Source organism: Mytilus galloprovincialis, chromosome 4 (genome assembly GCF_965363235.1).
Source record: "Mytilus galloprovincialis chromosome 4, xbMytGall1.hap1.1, whole genome shotgun sequence".
NCBI classification, from domain to species: Eukaryota; Metazoa; Mollusca; class Bivalvia; order Mytilida; family Mytilidae; genus Mytilus; species Mytilus galloprovincialis.
This window is the reverse complement of record NC_134841.1, coordinates 57,901,063-57,925,618: the sequence shown is the minus strand read 5'-3', so window position 1 is coordinate 57,925,618 and position 24,556 is coordinate 57,901,063. Positions and strand designations below refer to the sequence as shown.

Genomic DNA, 24,556 nt, shown 5'->3' with positions numbered 1-24,556 from the left:
ACATGTTTTGACCATGTAATAATGACCTGACAACACTTATTTAGTATGGCGTTCATTATCCCTGAACTAGTTATTGCTCATTGTTGAAGGCTGTACGGTGACCTATAGTTGTTAATGTTTGTGTCATTTTGGTCTTTTGTGGATAGTTGTCTCATTGGCAATCATACCACATCTTCTTTTTTATATAGTGTATATTTGTTAAGGGGCCAGCTGAAGGACACCTCTGGGTGTGGGAATTTCTCGCTACATTGCAGACCTGTTGGTGACCTTCTGCTGCTGTTTTTTCTGTGGTCGAGTTGTTGTTTCTTTGACACATTCCCCATTTCCATTCTCAATTTTAATACAAGATAGATAGACAGTTCTTTGAGAAAAGTTTCTTCATTGACATATAACTCAAAAATTTGCTCATTTGCACTAAAAATTGGTTTTTATTATAAGAAAATATTTGTTATCACTTGAAATATATATACATGTACATTGTATCCCTCATTTAGGTGTTGTTCCCAACCTGATTACAAATGTACATATTTTGACTTCACAATTTTCATTGAAAAAGCATGCATGCGTTTACTTTTCTACATTGGCTAGAGGTATAGGGGAAGGTTGAGATCACATAAACATGTTTAACCCATCCGCATTTTTGCCTCTGTCTCAAGTTAGGAGCCTCTGGCCTTTGTTAGTCTTGTATTATCTTAATTTTAGTTTCTTGTGTACAATTTGAAGTTTAGTATGGCGTTCATTATCACTGAACTAGTATATATTTGTTAAGGGTCCAGCTGAAGGACACCTGCGGGTGCAGGAATTTCTCGCTACATTGAAGACCTATTGGTGACCTTCTGCTGTATTTTTTCTATGGTCGGGGTTGTCTCTTTGACACATTCCACATTTCCAATGAGGGACTGTCCAACAGACAAGGGGTCATTTTATTGTTGTAATACAGAAAAACTAATAATATTTTTTTTATTTTAAGTTAAAAAAAAAAGCCTGTCATAATTTCACACAACTTTTCTATAATAGGGGTCAACTTATTTTAAGTATTAAATACACATTACAAAGAAGGTAAAAGTCGAAAAATATTACAAAATTCTTGAACAGGTTTTGACCAGGTAATACAAGATAGATATACAGTTCTTTGACAAAAGTTTCTTCATTTTATATAAATATTTGCGCATTTGCACCAAAAAGGGTTTTTATTATAAAAAAAATATTTGTTATCACTTGAAAATATATCCCTCATTAAGGGGTTGTTGGCAGGGACAAAACTTAAAGGGGGCCCAGTCGCCCATGGCTCCTAGATTTTGATCTGGGCCCCTAAACTTTCAGTTAAATTTCAGTTGAACATATAGAAACTAATTATGAAATATCTGGTCTGGGCTCCTAGCTTGAAATTCCCAAAGGAGTAGGGGCGATAAGGCCCTTATTTGGCCCAAAAATAACTGCAAATTTACAAGTTTTCATACATATTTTCAAATTACTGAAAAGTATCTAAGGTTAAAAGTATTCAGAAAAACCAAACAATTTTGGACATTGAACAAGTTACCATGGCAAAAAATCATGACTTAATTTGCATATTTTGTAAAATTTCGTGATTTTCCTTGTTTTTCATCAAATTTTTAAGTATATTTTAGATTGAAAAAGTATGTGCGCACACAAGAAACAACTTTATATTTGGTGAGATTTTGTCAATAGTTATAATAAAGCTTCTGTTAAATTATTTTGTTGTTTCTTGGCTGCGTACGATGTTTCCACAACAGAAATAAAGATAGAAAACTGCAGAAATTCTGTATTTTCGATCGTTTTTGTGAAAGCAGTACATATTATGACGTAAATGTGACGTCATCAAATAACAATGTTAATGTTTTTCATTTATATTTCTTGACCCTATGCATTTCTAAACATTATGTGCCAATTTGAAAAAGTTATCAAGCATTTTATTTTCTTGGGCCAAAACCAGGCCTTAATGCCCCTACTCCTTTAGTCCCTGTGTTCCCAACCTGATTAAAAATGTATGTATTTTGCCCAACCTGATTACAAATGTACACATTTTGACGTCACAATTTTCATTGAAAAGCATGCAAAGTAAAAATTTATATGAGGTTAGAAATCATATGATCTGACTATAATGAAAATCAGTGATTTGAAATCAGTTATACAAGTCATTAATATAATAATTTAATGTAAATCACTCTGAGCAGTGATTTGAAATCACTTTCATAAGTGATTTACATTATTGTTATCCTGGACCATTCTCTTGTTGGTTTTCTTAATTAGTAGAACAATTTTTGAACAGGTTGGTAACACCCCCCCCCCCCCCCTCCCACAAATGAGGGACTGTTCCACAGACATAGGGTCATTTTTCTAATAATAATTTTTTCATTTTTATTCTAAGTAAAAAAAACATATCATAATTTTAAACAACTTTTCTGAAAGAGAGGTCAACTTCTTTTTAGTGTTAAATACATGTTATAAAGAAAGTAAAAGTCAAGAAATATTACAAAATTCTTGGACATGTTTTGACCATGTAATGCAAGTAGATATACTGTTCTTTGAGAAAAGTTTCTTCATATATATATATATATATATACATACATTTTATACAACACTGTACAAATATTTGCTCATTTGCACTAAAAAGTGGTTTTTATTATAAAAAATATTTGTTATCACTTGAAATATATCCCTCATTTAAGCATGTTAGGGGTTGTTCCCAACCTGATTAGAAATGTATGTAGTTTGACGTCACAATTTTCATTGAAAAAAGCATGCATAGTACAAATTCATATATATGAGATAAGAAAGCATATGGTAAATCAGTGATTTGAAATCATTTGTACAAGTGATTAATATTATTTAATATAAATCACTCTGTGCAGTGATTTAAAATCACTTTTACAAGTGATTTACATTACTATTTATCCTGGTCCGTAGTCTTGTCAGTTTTCTTAATTATTAGAACAGGTTGGAAACAACGACCCCCCCCTCCCCCACCCTCAAAAAAAAATGAGTGACTGTCCCACAGACAAGGGGTCATTTTACTGTTGTAAAACAGAAAAACTAATAGTAATTTTCACCTTTTATTTTCAGTTAAAAAAAATATATATATTCCTTAGTTAAAGGAACAATATTTCTGAAAGAGGGGTCTGCTAATATCTAATAAGCTTTGGTAATAAAGAAGATACAAGTCTAGAAATATTTCAAAATTCTTGGACATGTTTTGATCACTTAATTCAAGATATATTTACAGTTCTTTGGGAAAAGTTTCTTCGAATAATATAAATAATTGCTCATTTGCACTTAAAAGTGTTAAATATATATTTGTTATCACTTGAAATATATCCCTCATTTAGGGATTGTTCCCAACCTGACAAGAAATATATTTTGACGTTACGATTTTTTCATTGCATAGCACAATTTCATATATGGGTAAGAAAACATGATCTGACCATAATGAAAATCACTTTAGTGATTTGAAATCATTCGACAAGTGATTAATATTATTTAATGTAAATCACTCTGTGCAGTGATTTAAAATCACTTATACAAGTGATTTGAAATCACTTTTGCTTTTACAAGTAATTTACATTATTATTTATCCTGGACTATAGTCTTGTAGGTTTTCTCTACTATAAACAGTTTGCATAGGTAAATCCAAAGGTGGAGGGGGTTGAATATTTTTATGATAATATAAAATTTGGTTGATTATCTAGGGAACCACTGGAGCGGGTCCCTCTTAGGTCAGTCAGCCGACCCCCCTTACAAAAAGTAAATTGATTTACCTCTGTCTTTCCATCCATCCCAGGAACATTTTGATAAGGATTTATGAATTTTGGTTTTTAATTTTAGGGTTTAAATAAATCAGCTACATGTATACCCTATGATGTGATTTCAGAATCATCACTCACTAACTAAAGTTACTTCCTGTTTACCGAACACTTGTATCAGTTTACACATGAGTCTTGTTTAAGCAGATTATATTAAATGAGTTTTGTTATGCCCCACCTTTATGTTTTCTAGTCTGTCCGTCCGTTCGTTCATCCGTCCGTCTGTTACACTTCAGGTTAAAGTTTTTGGTCAAGGTAGTTTTTCATGAAGTTGAAGTCCAATCAACTTGAAACTTAGTATACATGTTCCCTTTGATAAGATCATTCTAATTTTAATGCCAAATTAGACAATTTATTCCAATTTCACGGTCCAGTTAACATAGAAAATGATAGTGCGAGTGGGGCATCCGTGTACTGTGGACACATTCTTGTTCTAATACTGTATGCAATAGGTCTACTATATTTGCTGTATGGAATGATTGTAAGGTGTTCAAGTCTAGCGGGCTGGGGGTCATCTGACCTTGAACTCATTTTCATGGTTCAGTGGTCAAAAATAAGTTTTTGGGTTTGGGTCTTTTTTTCTGATACTACATGTAATAGGTCAACTATATTTGGTGTATGGAAATATTTTATGATATATATGTCATTCGTGCATGTTAAATTTGACCTTGACCTCATTTTAACGGTTCGTTACTCAGTATTGAGTTTTTGTGTGTTTGAATGTTTTTCAAAGTCAACTGTATTTGTTGTATGTATGAAATGTTAGCTGTACTGGCATGATTTCTTTTGACATTGACCTCATTTTCACTGATTAGTCCTGGTATTTAAATAAAGATTAAAAATTAGGTACTGGAAGCCTAGGGTTTCTAATAAGAAATTACTTCTACCAGTGTTCGGTTAATTAATAATGTCACTTCTACCAGCGTTCTATTAAAATCACTCTGAACAGAAAATTAAGTCACCCGAGTAGTGCCCCCTTTTAAGCTGACTGAGGCCTGAAGTGCCCCATGTGTGCTTACATGTATGTCACCACTTCTGTCGTCATTAAATATATTTCAAAAACTTGTCCTTTGAAACTATTTGGTCAAATACCTAAGTGAATTGATCTCAATGAAATTTAAAAAGATGGTGCAATACCTCAAAGGGAAGGTTGGGATTGATTTTGGTGATGATGGTTCCAACGTTTTAGGAATTACGGGCCCTTAAAAAGCATTTTTCTACTTTCAGAATTAATTATTGTGTACAAGTATTTCAATCGATTGCTCTGAATATATACCACAATGTTTAATACCACAAGTAGAAGGTCAGGGAATCAATTTATTTTTATTTTATTGCTCTGACAGGAGAAACAATTTTTTCACCTCCCTTATAATAGTCAACTCAATGGAAGAGTTTTGACTTCGATTTGGAACAGATGGCACATGCACATTAGTACTGATTTTTTAACTGAAGTCAACCCGAGTTGGAGAATCAAATATGCCCTGCTGGTATCTGAGATAAACACACATTTTAATTCACTCTGTGAAGTGATTTAAAATCATTTATACAAGTGATTTACATTTTATTGAATGAAATCACTCTGTGCTGTGATTAAAAATCATTTGTAGTAGTGATAAACATTATTTCAAATTGTATGCAATGAAAGACGCCCTGTGGAGTGTTTTAGTTTTATTTATTCCAGTGATCAAAACTGAATGATTATATTTCATAATTGCCACTACAAATTATAATTTTGACCTGCAAAATCTTATTTATCATTCTTTGAATCTTTAGTTTCTCCAATTGTTCATTTTCTGTATATAAAATGTTTGTGTTTGTTTTTTGTCATAGCATTTTCAGTTTATGAGTTTTTATTGTTCCTTAATTTTTATCCCCCAGCTGTAGCGTAGGGGCATAAAGTTTTAACCTCGTCCAGGTGTTTTTATACGTCCCAAAGTTGGTTTCAGTTCTCTAACTTAAGTTTGTCTCAACCAAATGGATAGACAATGCTTATTACCGCTAAACTCAGACAAATATGGTAGCATCAATTTGACAGTTCTTGAGTTATGTCCCTTTGTTACATTATATGCCAATAGGGCATCATCTGTTCCATGGACACACTTCCCATTTAATTTGTGTTAATTTTAGACCTCTTATTCAACAACTTTTTTTATTGATTACTAAAGGACACTTCATTCATTAATAGGACCAAAATGAATACATCTGAGTTGCAAAGGCATGCTGAATTATTACAAAAGCTCTGTCGCTTGTGTGGACATGAAATAGATCTTAGATATAAATATGACAAACATCATTTTAATGAAGAATTAGGCGACATGTATGGGATGGACCTGAATTTTGATTTGGACCACATACATCCAGTATATATTTGCAAACGATGCTCCAGTGTTTTATATAGAGTGTGACAGGCCAAAGGTAAAGAGGGGAAAAAATTTACAACGGACTTAATACCTTTCTCTTTTGACAAACACACAGACAAATGTAAAATATGTCTCTTAAGTAATGATTCTGAGGGTGAAGCTAAACGAGGACGTCCAAAAAAAAGAAAAATTCTGAAGCCTGAGAAGATTATCAAGGAGTGGAAAAATGAACAAGATGATGATGAGATACCCTCGAAGGCACTTAAGGATAATTCTACAGAATGTAAACATTCAGAAGTTCAGATAAATTGCAAACCTTGTTTTTCCTATGTCAAAAAACAGTTTTGTACCTTATTTAAAAATAGAAAGGAGGATGAAAAATTAATGATCGTTAAAGAATTCATGTTGGAGCTTGACACATCAGATATAAGTTTGTTTGCATATGTTATAGGCCTTCAACAAAGGAAATCAATTAAGGAAGATGCTCAGTCCTTTGCCATGATGTATAAAGATCTTGACACTGTCGCAAAATTCAAATCAAATGACTGGCTTCAAGATCGAAACCTAGTTGTTAAGAATTTTTGCTTTGGTATGTGTGGTTTACCAAGCAATTCATCAACTATGGACGATAATCAAACCTTGATTGTAATGACTACTGTAGAACAAAGCTACAAATTATGTGAACCTAAACTTGTGTCACCTTTTGCCTTTTTACAGAATTTATGTATATACTCTTTAACTGGGAGTAAACAGGCAGTTGATATTGTTGGAAAAACCAAGCCAGCTGGGTGCTACAAAACTGTTGTGTCAAAGTACTGATGCACCAGTCCTTCCTGGTTGTGATGTTATGAATGTTTTCGATAATGAACAAGTTATTGGTAATAAAAGTGGTATAAGACCAAAAAATAAAGCAAAAATATCAATCATAACCAATAAGGGATATGTAGCAATTAAAGAAAATTTGCAAAAGATGAAGGAACTAAAACCCCCTTACATTATAAGAAAAGATACAGAAGATTACTTGAATTTCCCAGAGTTTGATCCTGATGTCTTGAAGTCCACTGTTGAATCAATCATTGACTCTAAATCAGACCGAAACAAAAGTTACATAGATGCTCATGAACAGTTGTATTTATTTTTGGAAGTTGCAATGAGAGTTGTGGCTGAGGAACAAGAAGAAGAAGAAGAAAATCTCCGAGATTATATCGACAGAAATATCATAGAAAAAGAAATCACAGAAAGTTTTATTAAGTGTAGCATTTGTGGAACATTGAACTCAAAGAAAAAAAGAATTTGCCAAGGGTGCAACGAAAAAGAGGGAATAAAGAAAGCAAGAACAGAGGAAAAGCTGAATGACAATCAGGGAAATGAAAGACGAAAGACAAAAGAAGAATCATTTACAAAATTAGAATTTGACATAGGTATAGATGGTGAGGTTAAAATAACATCAACTAATGATGTGAAAGATAATGAAAGATATGATCATGTTCAGTCTGGACACAAAGGAAAGAAAGAACTTATATTAAGTGATCCAGTCTTCTGCAACCCAAATTCCTTTGACACTGTTGCAAGAGTTCTTCGTCAAATTGGTATATATCAGTATGGTGGAAACTCAAGACATTGGACCCATGTGTGCTGTGATGGGGTGCCTTATTTAATTTGTAAAAAGTTAAAAGAAGAAGCAGTGGTATGTATATATGAAGACCAAGACCCACAGTAGATGTGGAAAAACATTTTTAAGCTTACAGTTGTACGAAAGTCATGTTCAACAGGAACATTCATATACTGAAGAATTTAACTTTTGCCATGAGTTCAATTGGTTTTATCTACGCATTGGTGGTGGCCATTTTGAAATGAACCTAGTAAAAGGCTTCTTCGAATTGAATTGGTTACCATTTATGGAGAAGTTGTGTGAAGAAATGAGCTTTACATCAGATGCTGCTAAATTGTATGCCAAGAACTGTAAAGACCACCACAAGAGCTGGCAACTTCTGCTTACAATGCATCTATCTGTTTTACGTGAACTGGTTTTGCCATATGTACGGCATTGTTTGTTGACAAAAGAAAACTACACTGGTAAAGGTTTTTTTAAGTATGTAGATAAGTCCTACATGGAAATACCAAACCTAAGATACATTATGGATCAAGTCTGCAGATTTTCTCAGGGGATTATCAACTTTCGCATTGGAACTACAGGAAACAATGCAGCATTAATGGCCAGTGCCAAATACATGACAAAAGAGATATTCCATGCCAGAAACCACCCAAAGTATCAGCAAATTGAAATGTACGATCACATACAGTACTTAATAATGCCTGATGAAGTTAAACAGCAAAGTGATAGATTTGCATCAATCACAACTTCTGGTCACAACTCCACTGGTGAAGATTTAGACTTTGTGTTAGAGGAGAAAAACAAACAACTTAAGCAATGGATTAGTAAAGGAGTGCCAACAGATGCTGTTTGTCAAAAAATTTGCCGAAATAATACTGTACTACAGACTTTAAAAGTCAACCTATATTCACTGTTAGGTATTTTGCCAGCAGATGCATCTTTAAGGGGTCTTGACATAGATCCAGCAATAGATGCATTTAGATTGATTCTTAGGGAGAAAAACTACCTTTGGGAACATAAAGATGAACATTTTTCTATAGATGGACATATTTTGGATTTTGACTTAGTTAATTTAATAGAAAGAGCATCAGCAAAAAGAGTGTACCTTTTGAAGACACAGTACTTAAATGACGACATAGATATTCCTAATATGAGCTACCCAATTCCAGTTACCCCTCAAGAGAGAGACAAATTTGAAGACATTAACAATCAAACGAAAGCCCAAATTGCAAAAGAGATAAGTTATTGTATGGAAATGTTACCAGAAGGAGAAATACATGATTACTTTGAAGTATGCTTCAAGAAAGTTAAAGCTGGGAAAAAGACTGAGTATTTGTCCTTTTTAGCTGAGCTAAGAGATGTCATAAGAAGTGGTCTTGCTGAAGATGCTGATGAGGTACATCATCATAATATTTGAATGCATTCGATGCACGACTTATTACTCCTGTTATGTTGTGTGTAGATTGATATTAATTGTCTCTTGTCTGCATGAATATGCTTGTGAAAGATAATACTTAGTAAACATGATAAATGGAGAATGGGATACATTTAATACCCCTGATTGCATAGATTGTTATAAAGTGGCATAACTTTATGCCATAAAACAGTAACAGTCATCATGCAACCCATATTCAACTTGATCTGTATTCTGTACTTCATGTGGTAAAAAGCATTGTTGTTAAGTTTCCTATAATTAGAGGTATAACCCTTGAAATTCCCCGTAGGAACTTCCTTTACATCAAAAACTATGCAGTACTATTTTATTTAAAGGTTAAAACAGTGCTGTTCTGCATATTTTCAGTATTAAAATGGCCCAACTTCTGGGAGTTTAAACTTTACTTTAATTCTGTACTACCCCTCCTTTCACTTTTGGTGACCATCAGAATTAAAAATTCCCTATGACAATGTGTATACATACTGGTTACATTCCCAAATTATTTCTCAATGAGATAAAACCTAAATATCATAACCATGATAACTGGGAACCAGTATTGTAAACGAAACAAAATATCTATGAATTCATATTATGTCTCCCAAAAAGAGGCATGGTTTGTGAAACAGGTGTATTACTTTTGGTGGATTGAAAAGTTTATACATTGTACATGTTGTGTATATTCAGATAAAATGATTATTGAAGATTACTTTTTTTTTCATGGGTATCAATTTTTTGTGGTTTAAGAAAACTTGCATATTCATGAATATTTGATTTTTTGGGGAAAAGTCTGCACTCATTCCTTTAGAAAGTGTGTAATTTGTTGATCATTAAAATACATGGTGTTCCTGTACCCATGAAATTTGGTATTCAAAGATAAAAATTAACATGATTAATGTAATAAAATATGCAAGCATGTACTCCCCCTTTTTCATGTTTTGTTTGTGTCTTGTGTGAACTCATTAGAATACTATAAAAAATACAAAATAAATGCATGACTGATATTATGCATGTTTCTTTTTTTAATAGCTAAGGCATGGATGAGATCGTCCTTCCAGCTCTAATGGTCATCTTCCCAATATTGGCAGTAGTATTGTCTGTAACAGGTCGAGAACTCTAGATTTTCTGACGTCAGAATATATTTGCATAGTAATTACCAAAACACAAGGCCAATATGGCCTTGAAAAACTGACCAATCGACTCAATGAACTACAATGCATTGTGGGCTACTACGAGTAAACTACTACTTAAAACATGTGGAATTAGTGGGAAAACAGTCAATTAATATATTGTCTGGGACTCTCATTACCAACGTTTTTATTCTGCAAATATATTTAATGTAAAATGTATAACGTAATCTTCAATTTGCATGCTCAGATTAAAAAAATATTGTTTATTGGCTTCACGATTCGTCTTTCTTTTTCGCCTTGCAAAAGTAGTTGAACCGGTTTTGTGCATTGTTATGAATTGAACCTGCATTAATTTCAAGACACGACACAGTGAAATATCCAATGAAGTGACCACTGTCCAGTAAGAAAATCATTTGAGCTCTTTTAAACCTGTATAATGTCATTGCAAAATCATTTCTGCCTAGAAAAACATGAAACTTTCATTGAAACACTTCTTTCTGTACTGAATGTGTATTTATTTTTTATCAGGACCTGAACTAATAGTAAGAACATCATAATATTCAGTATTCTAAAAAGAGGTGTTATGAAAGCGGCAGGGGCGGGTCCAGCCATTTTAAAAGGGGGTCCTAACCCTGGACAAAAGGGGAGGGGGGAGGGGGTTCCAACTAAATGTCCCCATCCAAATGCACTGATCGTCCAAAAAAAGGGAGTCCATCCCCCGGAACCCCTGCCCCCTGGATCCGCCACTGAGCGGGTACGGTATATAGCTCAATACATTTTTTATAGTTTCATCCATCGATAATATCCGTTTGTTGCTAATTTTATCACAAAATATACCTCAGAGGTTTTTTTATCGTTCGGCTGCTGTCCTGTTGACATATGTAAAATATCTCTAATATTAAAAGTCTCTGGATCATAGTGGGTGCCATATTATACCTATTATTTTTTTTTTTCTAAAACGTGCTTTGTATATAGAAATAAGAAGATGAGGTATGAGTGCCAAATGAGACATCTTTCCAACAAAGACATAATTTAGTAAAGTAAGCAGTCATAGGTCCAATGCTGAAAAGTAAGCTATAATTAATGACCCAAAAAATACTTGTGAAAAACAATCCAAACAAAAAAAAAAAAAAAAAAGGCCCAATTAAATATATAAAAGGACAAGAAATCTATCCCATAAAAAAAAAATATATTGTATAGGAGCCTGTTTTTCAGTGGTTGTCGTTTGTTTATGTGTTACATATTTGTTTTTCGTTCATTTTTTTTTATATAATTAAGGCCGTTAGTTTTCTCGTTTGAATTGTTTTACATTGTCATATCAGGGACTTTTATAGCTGACTATGCGGTATGGGCTTTGCTCATTGTTGATGGCCGTACGGTGATCTATAAATGTTAATTTCTGTGTCATTTTGGTCTCTTGTGGACAGCTGTCTCATTGGCAATCATACCACATCTTCTTTTTTATTATAGATCCAACGCTGCAATTTTCACAAAACATATCAAATTTTCCACCTTGTCGCACATACATATGAATAAAATCATTACAGCTTATTTCCTAATGCATGTGGAGCAAAACTTTGGTTAGCTTGCTTGCTTTGTTTGTATATTGTACAAAATATAAAATATACAAGTTAAACTATGCCTATTTATATATATTGTTTAAAGATGTCAAACTTATTTTCAAAGCTTGTATAAACAACTATATAAACAAAGCAAGCAAGCCAACCAAAGTTTTACTTTGCAGGCTTAAGAAATCAGCTGTAATGATTTTATTCAGTTTGGCAAATGTCCGAGCCCGTTAAAAAAAGAATAAACTGAAACTACAGTTGCTGACTTCACTACCTTAAAGAAAGGGAACAGTTTAGAAGTCCCATATACTGAAATGTGACCAACAAAAATACTTATAGATTTTGTTAACACTGCCATGTATGTAAATATTTATTCGCCTTTTTTACGAACACAAAATTCAAGGATTCCACATTTGCCTTTAATTATCTATACAAACATTGCTGTACTCTTGAATATCAGCACCGGCTGCATTTTATCGACGGCTTACTTTACACCAGTAAGTTTGTCTCATGGGTAATTGTGTTTTTTCGCTGTTGTTTCGTTGCTTCTGGTGGACAAATACTTGAAATCTCTGTGCCATCATCAAACATGCTAATGGCTATATATCGGGTAATTCAAACCCTTTTTTCTTCGCATAGAAACAACTCTTCGTTAATCTGATAATGGAAGTAATACTTTATATCACGAACTATAAATGAGGATACACAAAATGAAAAACTAAGCGAAATTGTGAATCCCGCATTGCACGAAAAAATGTGTTGTATTTCAGTAAATAACACGTATTCTTGGTTGATTGTAAACACATAGTAGTCCATCATGCATTGTGACTCATTAAGTGGATTGGTCAAAAACCTAGGTAAAAATAAATTGCGTCACATGTAAATAAACAATTACATGTGCGAGAACATAAGTATGCTAATTTATGCTTTTCCATATAAGGTAGTGGTCCCGACCTGTGTAATATTAACACTTATTGTCTGGCATACAATTGTCAAGTTGAAAAACGTTGACAGACTCAGAATACGGGTTTTAGACATTTCAATTAGGTATGTCTTCTGTAAAATGTATAATGAATATATATATATATATTTGAAAAAAGGATTGCACCACTAAAACTTTTTTTCAGTGTACATTTTTTGTTCCATACTTCGGACTTAAATAAATAAAATGTTTTTTGTTTTTTTTTAAATGGAAAATAATGTTCATGATGTTAGTTTGGTGTTTTTTTCTAAGATTCAAGATTTTATAAATAATCAAATTCATAGAAATCCAAATTACATTTGATTTAAATAATGCAATTGGATATTTGTATTTATCAAACTTTAATTTAAAATTCATGAGGTAGAATTACAAAAAAGCCTTGCTTGTAAATTTATTGATATTCATTATCATTTAACCATGTAAATTTAATACAAGTGTTGCAGTTCTTTTCAGGATGTGCATTTGGTTTTATTACTTCTATTTCATTTTGTTTTTTTTGAATAAAAAGTACTATACAGTTCTTGTATTTTTGCAGCCTTTTCAAGAAGTGAATTTATATCAACTGCAATCTGGTTTATTATTTTATACTTTTTGCATGTTTAAACGTCTTCAGAAACATGGGCAAATTCACAAAATTACCAAAACGTGAGACATATCTCTGTTAGCAGTTCATATACAATTAGAAGAGTACAGCAAATGCAAGAGAGAGGTGAATTACATCAAAGGGACATCCAAACTCATAAGTCAAAAAATAAACTTACAATACCATGGCAAAAAATGAAGAAAGAAAAAAAGACAAACAACAGTATACAAAATTCAAAACAGACATGCAACTTAAAAATGAGCAACTTAAAACAGAAATACACTGTTTGTCAAAAAGATAATGTTTATGTACAATGTTTTCATGATGTATAAAACATGTAAAATCCCTGAGGGTAGAAACATTTAAAGTAATCATGCAAAAAATAGTAGGTTACAAAGTCATCATTAAAATAGTTAAAATGTTTGGGTAAATTTCAGGACACACAACAATGATAGAAGGAGAAGAAGACCTTAACTGCAGCTCTAGGAATGGGCAGACTTGTTTGGTGAAATGCTAATGAGAGACAAAGTAGAGGCTATTGCCTATAAAAAACCCAAACCTGGGACTTTCAGTAAACACCAAACTGAAGACAGATTGGTAAAAACAGAAAGAATGAAAAAGACAAGACTCATAAAAGAGCTCACCAGAATTGGTGGAAAATTACAAACGCACGATAAAGAACCTGTTGAGTGTCTTTTCATTATTAAAAACAAATCATCTAACTGGTTTAAATATGTGGGCTTTGGAGACATTTGTGACAAATTTGAGAGTGGGTTGCCTATAACTAAACATATTTCCAAGTGCCGAAAATATACCTTTCCAGAACAAGGATATTTTCCAAATACTGATGAAGTCGACAAAGACATTGAACAGTTGACACCAAACAAGTACTCATTTGGGTTTATTGCCACAGAAAATCAACAAACAACATCGAGCAACATGACTCTCTGTGAATTGCAGAAGAAAAGAATAAATGCAATGGAAATTAATGATTCAGAAACAGTAAAAATTAAAAGGTGAGTCCTTTCACAAGTATTGGATGTGTAAATTGGTACAAAGTACATGAATAATATGTAGCAGCCATATTCTTTTTTGAACGGAAGCTTGAATTTCATTAATATTCTAGAACCCGTGTGTAAATGTTTAATATTATCTTTCTTTGTATGAAGTGTGATATGCTAATGTTATTTTGTAATATTTACAGAAAGAAGGGAACTGTTCAGCCAGAAGGCCAAAGGAAGAGGAGCGAGGGGAGGAGGGAGACAACCATTTAAAGAGTAAGTTCATGGGACCTCTTTATCATAAAGAAAATTGATAATATTAATTATAAAAAAGAAGATGTGGTATGATTGCATTGCCAATGAGACAACTGTCCACAAGAGACCAAAATGACAGACATTAACAACTTTTTATCCTGCAATTGGGTGTCCTACTATAAAGATACAGCCCTACAGATATCGCTATGCTGTATCTGTATACTATACAGATATCGCTTTAAAGCTCCGCCCACTGCCGGACTGAGTATTGTTTGAACCTGTGTGACCTCAGAATGTGTATTCCAGTTGCATTCCAATGACGATGACACTTGTCGATTTCAAAACTTGAATGTGTATGATTGTGTTACAAAATCAACCATGTCAATTTCAGCATGCATGTTTAGTGAATTTCAAGTCTGAAGCGTAGGACAACTCGTACACTTCTGTTTCAAATTTGACAATGTTTTGTTATTTGTTTTTACTGTTGAAATTAGTTGTTATGTTAAAATAGATAATTATACACCTTGAGCAATGTATTATTGTTGACCATTCGAGATTCTTTTTTTGCGAACCCGTCTTCAGCGTAATGTGTGATTTTGATATTACTACGCGGACCTCAAGGGATTACAAATTAAATATAATTAAATTAATTAATTAAATATGTTAGTTTTTGTGTCTTTCAAAACACAAACAATAAACAGAATTAATTGCAGGATAAAAACAATAACTGTTTAGTGTCTTTAAATATCAGCTGTATTTGTACTCGGCTCGAAACAGGTGTAGTAGCTCGCTAAAAGCTCGCATACACCTTGTTTCCTAGCCTCGTACAAATACAGCTGACATTTAAAGACACTAAACAGTTATTGTCTATATGTCACTGTACTGTCTTCAACAATTAGCAAAGTCTATACCACATAGTCAGCTTTAAAAGTCCCTGATAGACAATGTAAAACAATTCAAATGAGAAAACTAACGGCCCTATTTATATTAAAAAAAGGAACGAAAAACAAATATGTAACACACAAAAAAACGACAACCACTGAATTACAGGCTTAAGTTTATTTGATACTTGTGGTAAAACCTTCATGTTACAGACTGTCAACAAAGAATCAATGATAAGTTGAACAAACGAGACATTTCAGCGTGTGCACTCCTGATATATAAACTGTGACATTTTTTAGAAAAACCTATTTACTTTTCAATATGTTAAGCAACAAGTTGCACATAGACCTTGCATTTGATTAGGAGTGTATTGGGTTTAAATGCCAGGCAGATGTTGAAGTGTTACACTATGATTCTTTAGCATGTTTAACCATTTACTGCATTATCCTTTTTTCAGAATATCTAGTGATTCTGAAAGTGAATCCGATGGTGCCGTAAAAAAAAGGTTAAAACAGACAAATCGGGGTAGAGGAAGAGGAAAAGGAGCACCCAAAGGAAAGGGAAGAGGCAAGACATCTCAAAGAAGAACGTAAGTTGAGTCATCATCATACACAAGTTCTAAAAAATGTTAGTTTGTGTCAAATGTTCGGACTCCTTGGTGATGTTCCATACAATACAATGTAAAACATTTTGCCCCATAACACCCATTTATTTTTTTTCAAATAAGACATAATAGCTCATGAAAGGTCATTTACCTAAATTTTAGAAGATTCTTGATTTTCTTTCTTTTGTTTTGAGACCCAAATAATACCAATACAATGATAAGGTAAAAGTCTGAGTCAGCCTTTTCCCGCCATATTTTGAATCTCAAATATCTCGGCAAGGAGGTCCAGGACCTATCAATATTTTTAGCTTATCTTTATCCTAAATTGATGCTCTACCAGCTAATAGTATCAATTTTAATTTCTTAATTTCTTAATTTTTACCTAACCTCACCAAGTTCATCCTTAAAGTGTAGATTAGGTATCATTTTAATTGATTGCTTCCTGTACATAGCAACACCTTTTGCTTAGATTCCCTGTTTACCTTTAGAAATTGCAATTGGTATTTGCTGAAAAAGGAAAAAGGTCTCAAATATGTATTTGAAAAATAATTTTTTGTCAAATAGTACTATCACAAAGACTGATCACGGCCTCTGGTAGCAACCAATGTATCCAATACTTATTGTTGAAAACTTCTCTTTCAGAACTGAAGCTAATGAACCAACTGAAGAAAAAGAATTAAGTGATGAAATACCAATCATCATCCATGACAGCAAAAGGTATATATAACAGTGATTTTAAGAGCTGTTGAGTTAGTTGTAAAAAAAGTGGTGGGGGGGTGTCACATGTTGTGCCATATCTCAGAAACCTTGTTGCATTTAATTTTACACACTTTTAAGTTATATTAATCTGATGATCTGTATACTATTTCGTGATGATTCTCTATTTTATTTTAGAGTTATTGGTTTTTTTTGGGGGGAAAAAAGGGGGATGTGTTTTCACATGTCGTGCTGTATCTCAGAAACTATTTATGATAATTGCATAAAAGATTGAAACTGACAATGACTCAGTCTGTACAGCAAACATATATATATATATTGTTTTTAACATATTTTAACATTGGTCATACTTATTTTTATTTACTAAAAGGAACAATGTACCCAAGGCAGGAACCAGCAATGACCATGAGGACAGTTTAAATGTACATTCTTCATTTTCAAGTTGAATTCTAACATGTTTATATTGAGTTGTTAAATTAACCTTCCCAACACTGGCAACTGATACTTACTTGCATGTTATTTTTTAATTAAACATTGTGAACAATATTCTCCCCATTATTCTAAAAAAATGACAGCACAAACTTCAATATAAAACATTGTACTATTAAAATCTGTCAAATATCACCATGGCACCCTAGGAAGAATGCTGCATTGCTTATTTGTAACTTTAAAAAAAAAAATCAGCTATGTCATTCCTTGTGAAACTGTAATCCAAGTTCAACTATAAAAAAAAACAGGTTTTTTTTCTGTGTGGATTTTTTTTTTTATCTAAATTTAATGTTTATTTTGAAAAAGGAACTGATTCCATTGAATGCAAGATAAAACATTTCATTTCATCATGCCTAATAAATTTAATCACAGGGTTGCATTTGACTTATTTAAAGCATGTAGCCTGACCATTTCTTAAAAGAAAAACATTGTTCTGTATTGTTCATAGCATGAAGAATTTACTTTATATACTTACTCCTGTTAACTTGCATGGATTTGTTACTACTAACAACATGAACAAAGCATGAAACAATTTTCCTGTACATTACAATTTTTAAGTTACCTTTATTAGGTAAAACCACATTTACAATAACATTTACTACTCAGGGATACTTTGAGTATTCAAAATATTAAAATACAATTGATTTATTTTGTTGACAAGGTAATCCTGAAAAATTCTTTTCAAATGCAAATTTAGTGTTCTGAAATTTTGCAAAAACCATCACTTAAGTATATATCTTAAAGCTGTAATTTTTTTTATCTTGATGATTAGTTTGATCTCTGGCCAGGTCAAACCGAAGGGTTTTAAATTGATATTTGCTATTTCTCAACTATTTACACATCATTTAGAATTAAGAGCAAAGACTAGTAGTCTTAAGGTCATAATTATGTGCATGATTAATGTAAAATGTCTTCCTTTGGCCTGTTACCTTTCAGCTGCCTATTTATAAAACATCATCTCAGCATGTGTCAAGTGATTAGCAAGGTTAATGTGATCATATTAACATGTTATTTGCAACTGAACAGCTTATCATCATCATCATCATTATCATCATTTCTAATGTAGTTTAATATTCAAATTGAGGCTGATGAAGATTGTTTACTTAGTGAATTGATGTTAGTCTTTGTTTTTTTCAGATAAGTAATACCACCTTGAACGATTTGTTTCCAATTGATGGTGCCTCGGAAATTGAAATGGAAGATGGTACCACAATCAGTTTCCGGGAATTCGAGGATGTTTTTGAACAGCATGAACAGCACATGGTAAGTGTTTCATTACTTTTATCATGTTTATTGGTAAACATTGATTTTTCTGTCATATCTACGAGTTTTTTGTTAAGACACTGGGTTCTGAACTGTTTAAAGAATTTTGTCAAGCAACAAAAATGCATAGATGATGACTTTAAGGGAAAAGAGATACATATCAATGACTGCTTGCTAACACTTTATTCATGATCAGATAAGAAACTGTAACTAGTGATAATATTAGATTTATAAATTTGCCCTTTTAGGATGACTCAGAAGAAGTGCAGGCCCCAGAAGTTCAGGCCCCTGAAGTCCAGGCCCCGGAAGTCCAGGCTCCGGAAGTCCAGGCCCCTGAAGTACAGGCCCCTGAAATCCAGGCCTCTGAAGTCCAGGCCCCTGAAGTCCAGGCTACTGAAGTCCATGCCCCAGAAGTCCAGGTTAGTTCAGTCACGACCACCGATGAAGGTCAACCCATACCAGCTGCACAACTGCACACAACATGTACAAGAAATGTAAGAGACCTGTTTTAAGAATAGATAAACGCGGAGAATAGATATAAATTTTGGTTATTTATGTAACAATGTGGTCATGATACATGCAATATCTTTTTTATTCAAAGTTTCAGTTTGGTTTTCTTTTTCTTGTAGAGTAATATTGTCCTGATTTGTCAGATAGTGTTCATCTATGATACACTTTATTGGATAGCTATATCTGTAGCAAGATTTTAAGTTTTGAGATTGAAAATTTCATGAAGTTATACATGTTATATTTACATATAAAAACTAAGACATCATAAATTAAACTGTTTTAAATATTATGTGATCATTTTTTTTAAAGGTGCCAAAAGAAAATGATTTCGTGAGAGTGAAGTTTGTTGTTAAAGCCAGAGGGAGTACAAAAGAACAATATTTTATTGGACAGGTATGTTAAATTTAGTTTATCAAAGGAATGCCTTTTAATGCCACACACATCAAGTAAAATTTGTATGCCATGAAATAAAACACAAGTCGTAATTCAAAGGGTTTGAAAAGCTAAGAGATGTCCTTTTTATTTTTGGAAAATAACCAAACACAGTGGTGGATCCAGCCATTTTAAATAGGGAGGGTTCCCAACCCAGAGTAAAGGGGGGGGGGGTTCCAACCCCTGGACCCCCCCTCCCTTTTTTTGATCCGCCAATGACAAACATCACATACAGAGAGGCTTAAATTATTATTTCCCTGAAATTACATTTTTGTTAATCTAGGCTGATTATATGCATAGTTTGGGAGATCAAGATCTGTTTATCATTTGTAATTTTCTTGTAGTAACTGCAAGTACTCTGATTCTTGGCCCCTTTATAGCTTAATATAAGGTATGGGTTTTCTCAATGTTGAATGCTGTATGGTTGCCTATAATTACTTAAATCTACTACATTTGAACTTTGTGATAGTTTGTTTAATTGACAAATAAAGTCACATATCAATAGATTGTTAATTATAAACAAACAAAGTTTATATAAATATTTATATATCCATTTATTTCAGGTTGTTGAACTTATTGATGGGAGTGAACCTGTGGTATCTTTTTTAAAAGATATCAAGGATAGTCAACTAAAGCAGTGGCCTGACAAAACAGAATTGTCATTGGTGGATCCATCAATGATCACAGATATTCTACAAGAGCCAGAAACTGTTTTAACTGGCAGAAAACTACTGTTGAAATTTAATTAATATTTTTATGTTGAAGGCATAGTTTTACTGTGAAAGTACTTTTATTTGTGAGAAACCAATTTTCTTGGTTTTCGTGGGTGACATTATCCATGAATTTAAGTGACATGTAAATGGCCTAATAAACACCTTTGATGGTCTTTAATAAGTCTCTATTTCGAGTTCATTAGTGTGATCACTTTGATTTACAATTTACATTGGTCAATTTATACTTTGCAACTTCCTTTCATCTAGACAATTTCTAACGTTTGTTTCTAATAACTTCAATATTTTGATTTTTTCTTTTTTTGGAAAACTAAATTCTACAATTTTAAAACCCACGAACATGTAAATGTTGCTCAAATCACGAAAATTGAAACCCACAAATTAAAATACTTTCACAGTAACTAAATTGTTTTTTTGTGTCCTATAGATTTCCTTATGTGCAATGAGAACTTTTTATGTGTAATTATAAAATGTAATAATTTTAATGCTTGTTTGAAATGCAATGATTAGTGAGAAAGCCATCAGTATTGTTCTCTATTAATCACTTAAGACAGTGATTCAATTGCCACTGTTTTAAGTGATTCTTTTTTTTTTGTGATATAAGGAGTATTATGCTTGTTTTTCATTTTATGGGAACAAAAGTTTGTTTTTTCTACAAATTTTGTGGATGCATTAAATGTCTCCTTAAACAAGTTGATGGCAATTTAAACTTCATTTAAAGTATGTATCTGTAAACGTTCCTTATGTGCAATGTGTAGTTTTTTATTTTAGATGTGTTTTTATTTTTAGTGCTTGTTTGACATGAAATGAAATAAGGAAGCCAAAGCCAAAGCCATCAGTATTGGTCTCTTTTAATCACTTAAGACAGTGATTCTATTGTCACTGTTTTAAGTGATTCTTTTTTTTATATATATATTTATATATATATATATATATATATATATGGGAACAAAAGTTTGTTTTTTCTATAAATTTTTTGGATGCACTAATTTTCTTCTAAAACATGTTGATGGCAATTTAAACTTCATTTAAAGTTTGTTTCTGTTATCGTTCCTTAGTAGCAATGTGTAGTTTTGTTTTTTTAGATATGTTAGTAATTTTAGTGCTTGTTTGACAGAAATGCAATAAGTAGTGAAAAAGTCATCAGTATTGAGTTCTATTAATCACTTGACACAGTGATCTATTGTCACTGTTTTAAGTGATTTTTTGTGATATAAGGAGTATTATGCTTGTTTGTCATTTTATGGGTACAAAAGTTTGTTTTTCTATAAATTTCGTGGAGGCATTAATTTTCTTCTTAAACATGTTGAAGGCTGTTTAAAACTTCATTTAAAGTTTGTATCTGTTATCGCTCCTTATGTGCAATGTGTAGTTTTGTTTTTTAGATATGTTAGTAATTTTAGTGCTTGTTTGACATGAAATGCAATAAGTAGTGAGAAAGCCATCAGTATTGGTCCCTTATAATCACTTAAGGCAGTGATTCTATTGTCACTGTTTTAAGTGATTTTTTTGTGATATAAGGGTATTATGCTTGCTTTTCATTTTTTGGGTACAAAAGTTTGTTTTTCTGTAATATTCGTGTAGTTTAAAACTTCATTTAAAGTTTGTATCTAGTAATTTTAGTGCTTGTTGATATGAAAATGAAATGTAGAAGTGAGAAAGCCATCAGTATTGGTCGCTCTTTTTCACTTAAAACAGTGATTCTAGCGCTCTATTGTCACTGTTTTAAGTGATTTTTATGTGATTTAAGTGTATTATGCTTGTTTTTATCAGCAGTTCTTATGAAATTTTGGTGACTTGTTTACATCTTTTGATGTAAGCTCCCTTTAGAATTTGATAAATTTTAATTATTCATGTTATGGGTACAAAAATATTTGTTTTCTATTAATTTTGTGGATGCATTAATTTTAACCTTGAAAATGTTGAAGGCAGTTTAAACTTCATTCAAGTCTCTTTATCTGTAAAAGTTCCTTAAAGTGCAATGTGCAGTCTTGTTTATTAGATATTTTAGTATTAAGTATTGTTAGTGCTTGTTTGAAATGAAATTGCAATAATTAATGAGAAAGCCATAAGTATTGGTCTCTATTAATCACTTAACACAGTGATTCTATTGTCAGTGTTTTAAGTGATTTTTTTGTGATATAAGTAAAGTATTTTGCTTGTTTTTATTCATTTGATTGGTACAAAAGTCTTTATAACTTGCTATAAGGCTATTTATTCTATTAAAATTGAGAATGGAAATGGGGAATGTGTCAAAGAGACAACAACCCGCCCAAATAAAAAACAACAGCAGAGGGTCACCAACAGGTCTTCAATGTAGCGAGAAATACCCGCACCCGGAGGCGTCCTTCAGCTGGCCCCTAAACAAATATATACTAATCCAGTGATAATGAACACCATACTAATTTCCAAATTGTACACAAGAAACTAAAATTAAAATAATACAAGACTAACAAAGGCCAGAGGCTCCTGACTTGGGACAGGCGCAAAAATGCGGCGGGGTTAAACATGTTTGTGAGATCTCAACCCTCCCCCTATACCTCTAACCAATGTAGTAAAGTAAACGCATAACAATACGCACATTAAAATTCAGTTCAAGAGAAATCCGAGTCTGATGTCAAAAGATGTAACCAAAGAAAATAAACAAAATGACAATAATACATAAATAACAACAGACTACTAGCAGTTAACTGACATGCCAGCTCCAGACTTCAACTAAACTGACTGAAAGATTATGATTTCATCATATGAACATCAGGCACAATCCTTCCCGTTAGGGGTTTAGTATCATACCATCATAACATATATGAGAAGAACATAACCCGTGTCATGCCAACAACTGTTTTTAGAATAAATGTGTTTAGTTCCGATGCAAAGACCTTATCAGTGACTCAATATTAACGCCAAAATATGCAATCTTTAATGACTTGACAACAGTATCGTAATTATATCCCTTCTTAATAAGTCTATTCAAAGGTTTTGTAAGTTTCTGAGGTGAATACTGACACCTTTGTGCTTTATAAAGAAAATGTATTTGGGAAGGGAAATAATTTGATGTGGGTTACAGGTGTTTTTTTCAGCATGCATCTGTAACCATTATGCAAAATTATCTTTAATAATAGTTCTTGGTATTCTTGGTAGTAGGAATATTTTGAGAGACCCTTCCTACCCTCCCACATACATTTTAATGAAATGGTTCTAAATATATTATTCATTTATGTCAATTTAATAATAATTTGGGTAAGCCATAATTAGTCGTCATGTTTTAGACAATTTAAGTTGTATTCAAGTGTGATATAGAGCATTAAGAATGGAAAAAATAAAGTTACAAGATCTTGACAAAAATCTTCAGTGTTTGTGATATATTTTTATGCTGTCACAACAAATTCTGGTTGTAACTTTTGAGTGTATGTTGTCATAGTTGACAAATACTTTTACATAATGTAAGTTTGCAGAATATTTGCAGTCCTTTTAGCACTGTTTAGGTAGAATGTCCAATTTGTTTTAAAATATGATAAAAGGATTAATAGTGATGATCATGCATGCTGTATATATATCCTATATAGAACATATGTTATCTTAATGTTAGACTCTGATGTTGATGTTTGTTTTTTATATTTCTTGTGAAAAATCCTTGCTTTTCTGGTGTGCCCTTTATCATGTTTATTAAGTCTGAAATCACAGATTTTTTTTTCCATTATAAGTAGTTCAAGTGTTCCCACCACAAGGTTTAGTATACTACAAGAAAAACCTTTTCCAAAAATGTTAAAATACAAGTTTGATTTTTCTATTTCTTGTTTGTCTTAAATTGTATTATATATATATACGAGCTTCAAATTTAATGGATTTGTGATCTTTTATATAATGTTCAACTTTTTTGTACAAATGAAACTTTTATCATTTTCAGTGGAAACCTTTGCTTTATGAAAAATGTGTTATTCATGTACAACTGCTATAATCATGATAATGCTCTAAACAGAAAATATAAATTTTACTCCATACAAGTTAGTCTTTGTTTTTTTTCACCTTTTAAAAAGGTGTCTTCTATTAGTTATGCCATGAAGACTCCTGTTGTGTTGTTGTCCTCTGAAAATGGGAGATAACCCTTGTTTCTTATTGAAACTTTCCCAAACATAATAATCACTTAAATGAGTGATTTAAAGAAATATTTATAATCACTG

The 24,556-nt window shown here is 32.3% G+C and overlaps 1 protein-coding gene across 3 annotated transcripts in view; it reads left to right on the top strand.

The window, feature by feature from the left end:
- Window positions 1–21,287, top strand: part of LOC143072521 (uncharacterized) — a 56,460-nt gene extending 35,173 nt beyond the window's left edge. For 2 of the 3 annotated variants that reach the window (XM_076247494.1, XM_076247495.1), the window contains 8 exons: window positions 13,929–14,507; window positions 14,696–14,768; window positions 16,087–16,218; window positions 16,876–16,950; window positions 18,577–18,702; window positions 18,951–19,196; window positions 19,522–19,605; window positions 20,208–21,287. In XM_076247494.1, coding sequence (XP_076103609.1) covers window positions 18,634–18,702; window positions 18,951–19,196; window positions 19,522–19,605; window positions 20,208–20,393 — 585 coding nt within the window. In that variant the 5' untranslated portion in view covers window positions 13,929–14,507; window positions 14,696–14,768; window positions 16,087–16,218; window positions 16,876–16,950; window positions 18,577–18,633 and the 3' untranslated portion in view covers window positions 20,394–21,287. Of the gene's footprint in view, window positions 1–13,928; window positions 14,508–14,695; window positions 14,769–16,086; window positions 16,219–16,875; window positions 16,951–17,320; window positions 17,373–18,576; window positions 18,703–18,950; window positions 19,197–19,521; window positions 19,606–20,207 lie in introns of all 3 variants that reach the window. The other variant, XM_076247493.1, reaches the window with a different exon arrangement.
- The last annotated feature ends 3,269 nt before the right edge of the window (window positions 21,288–24,556 follow it).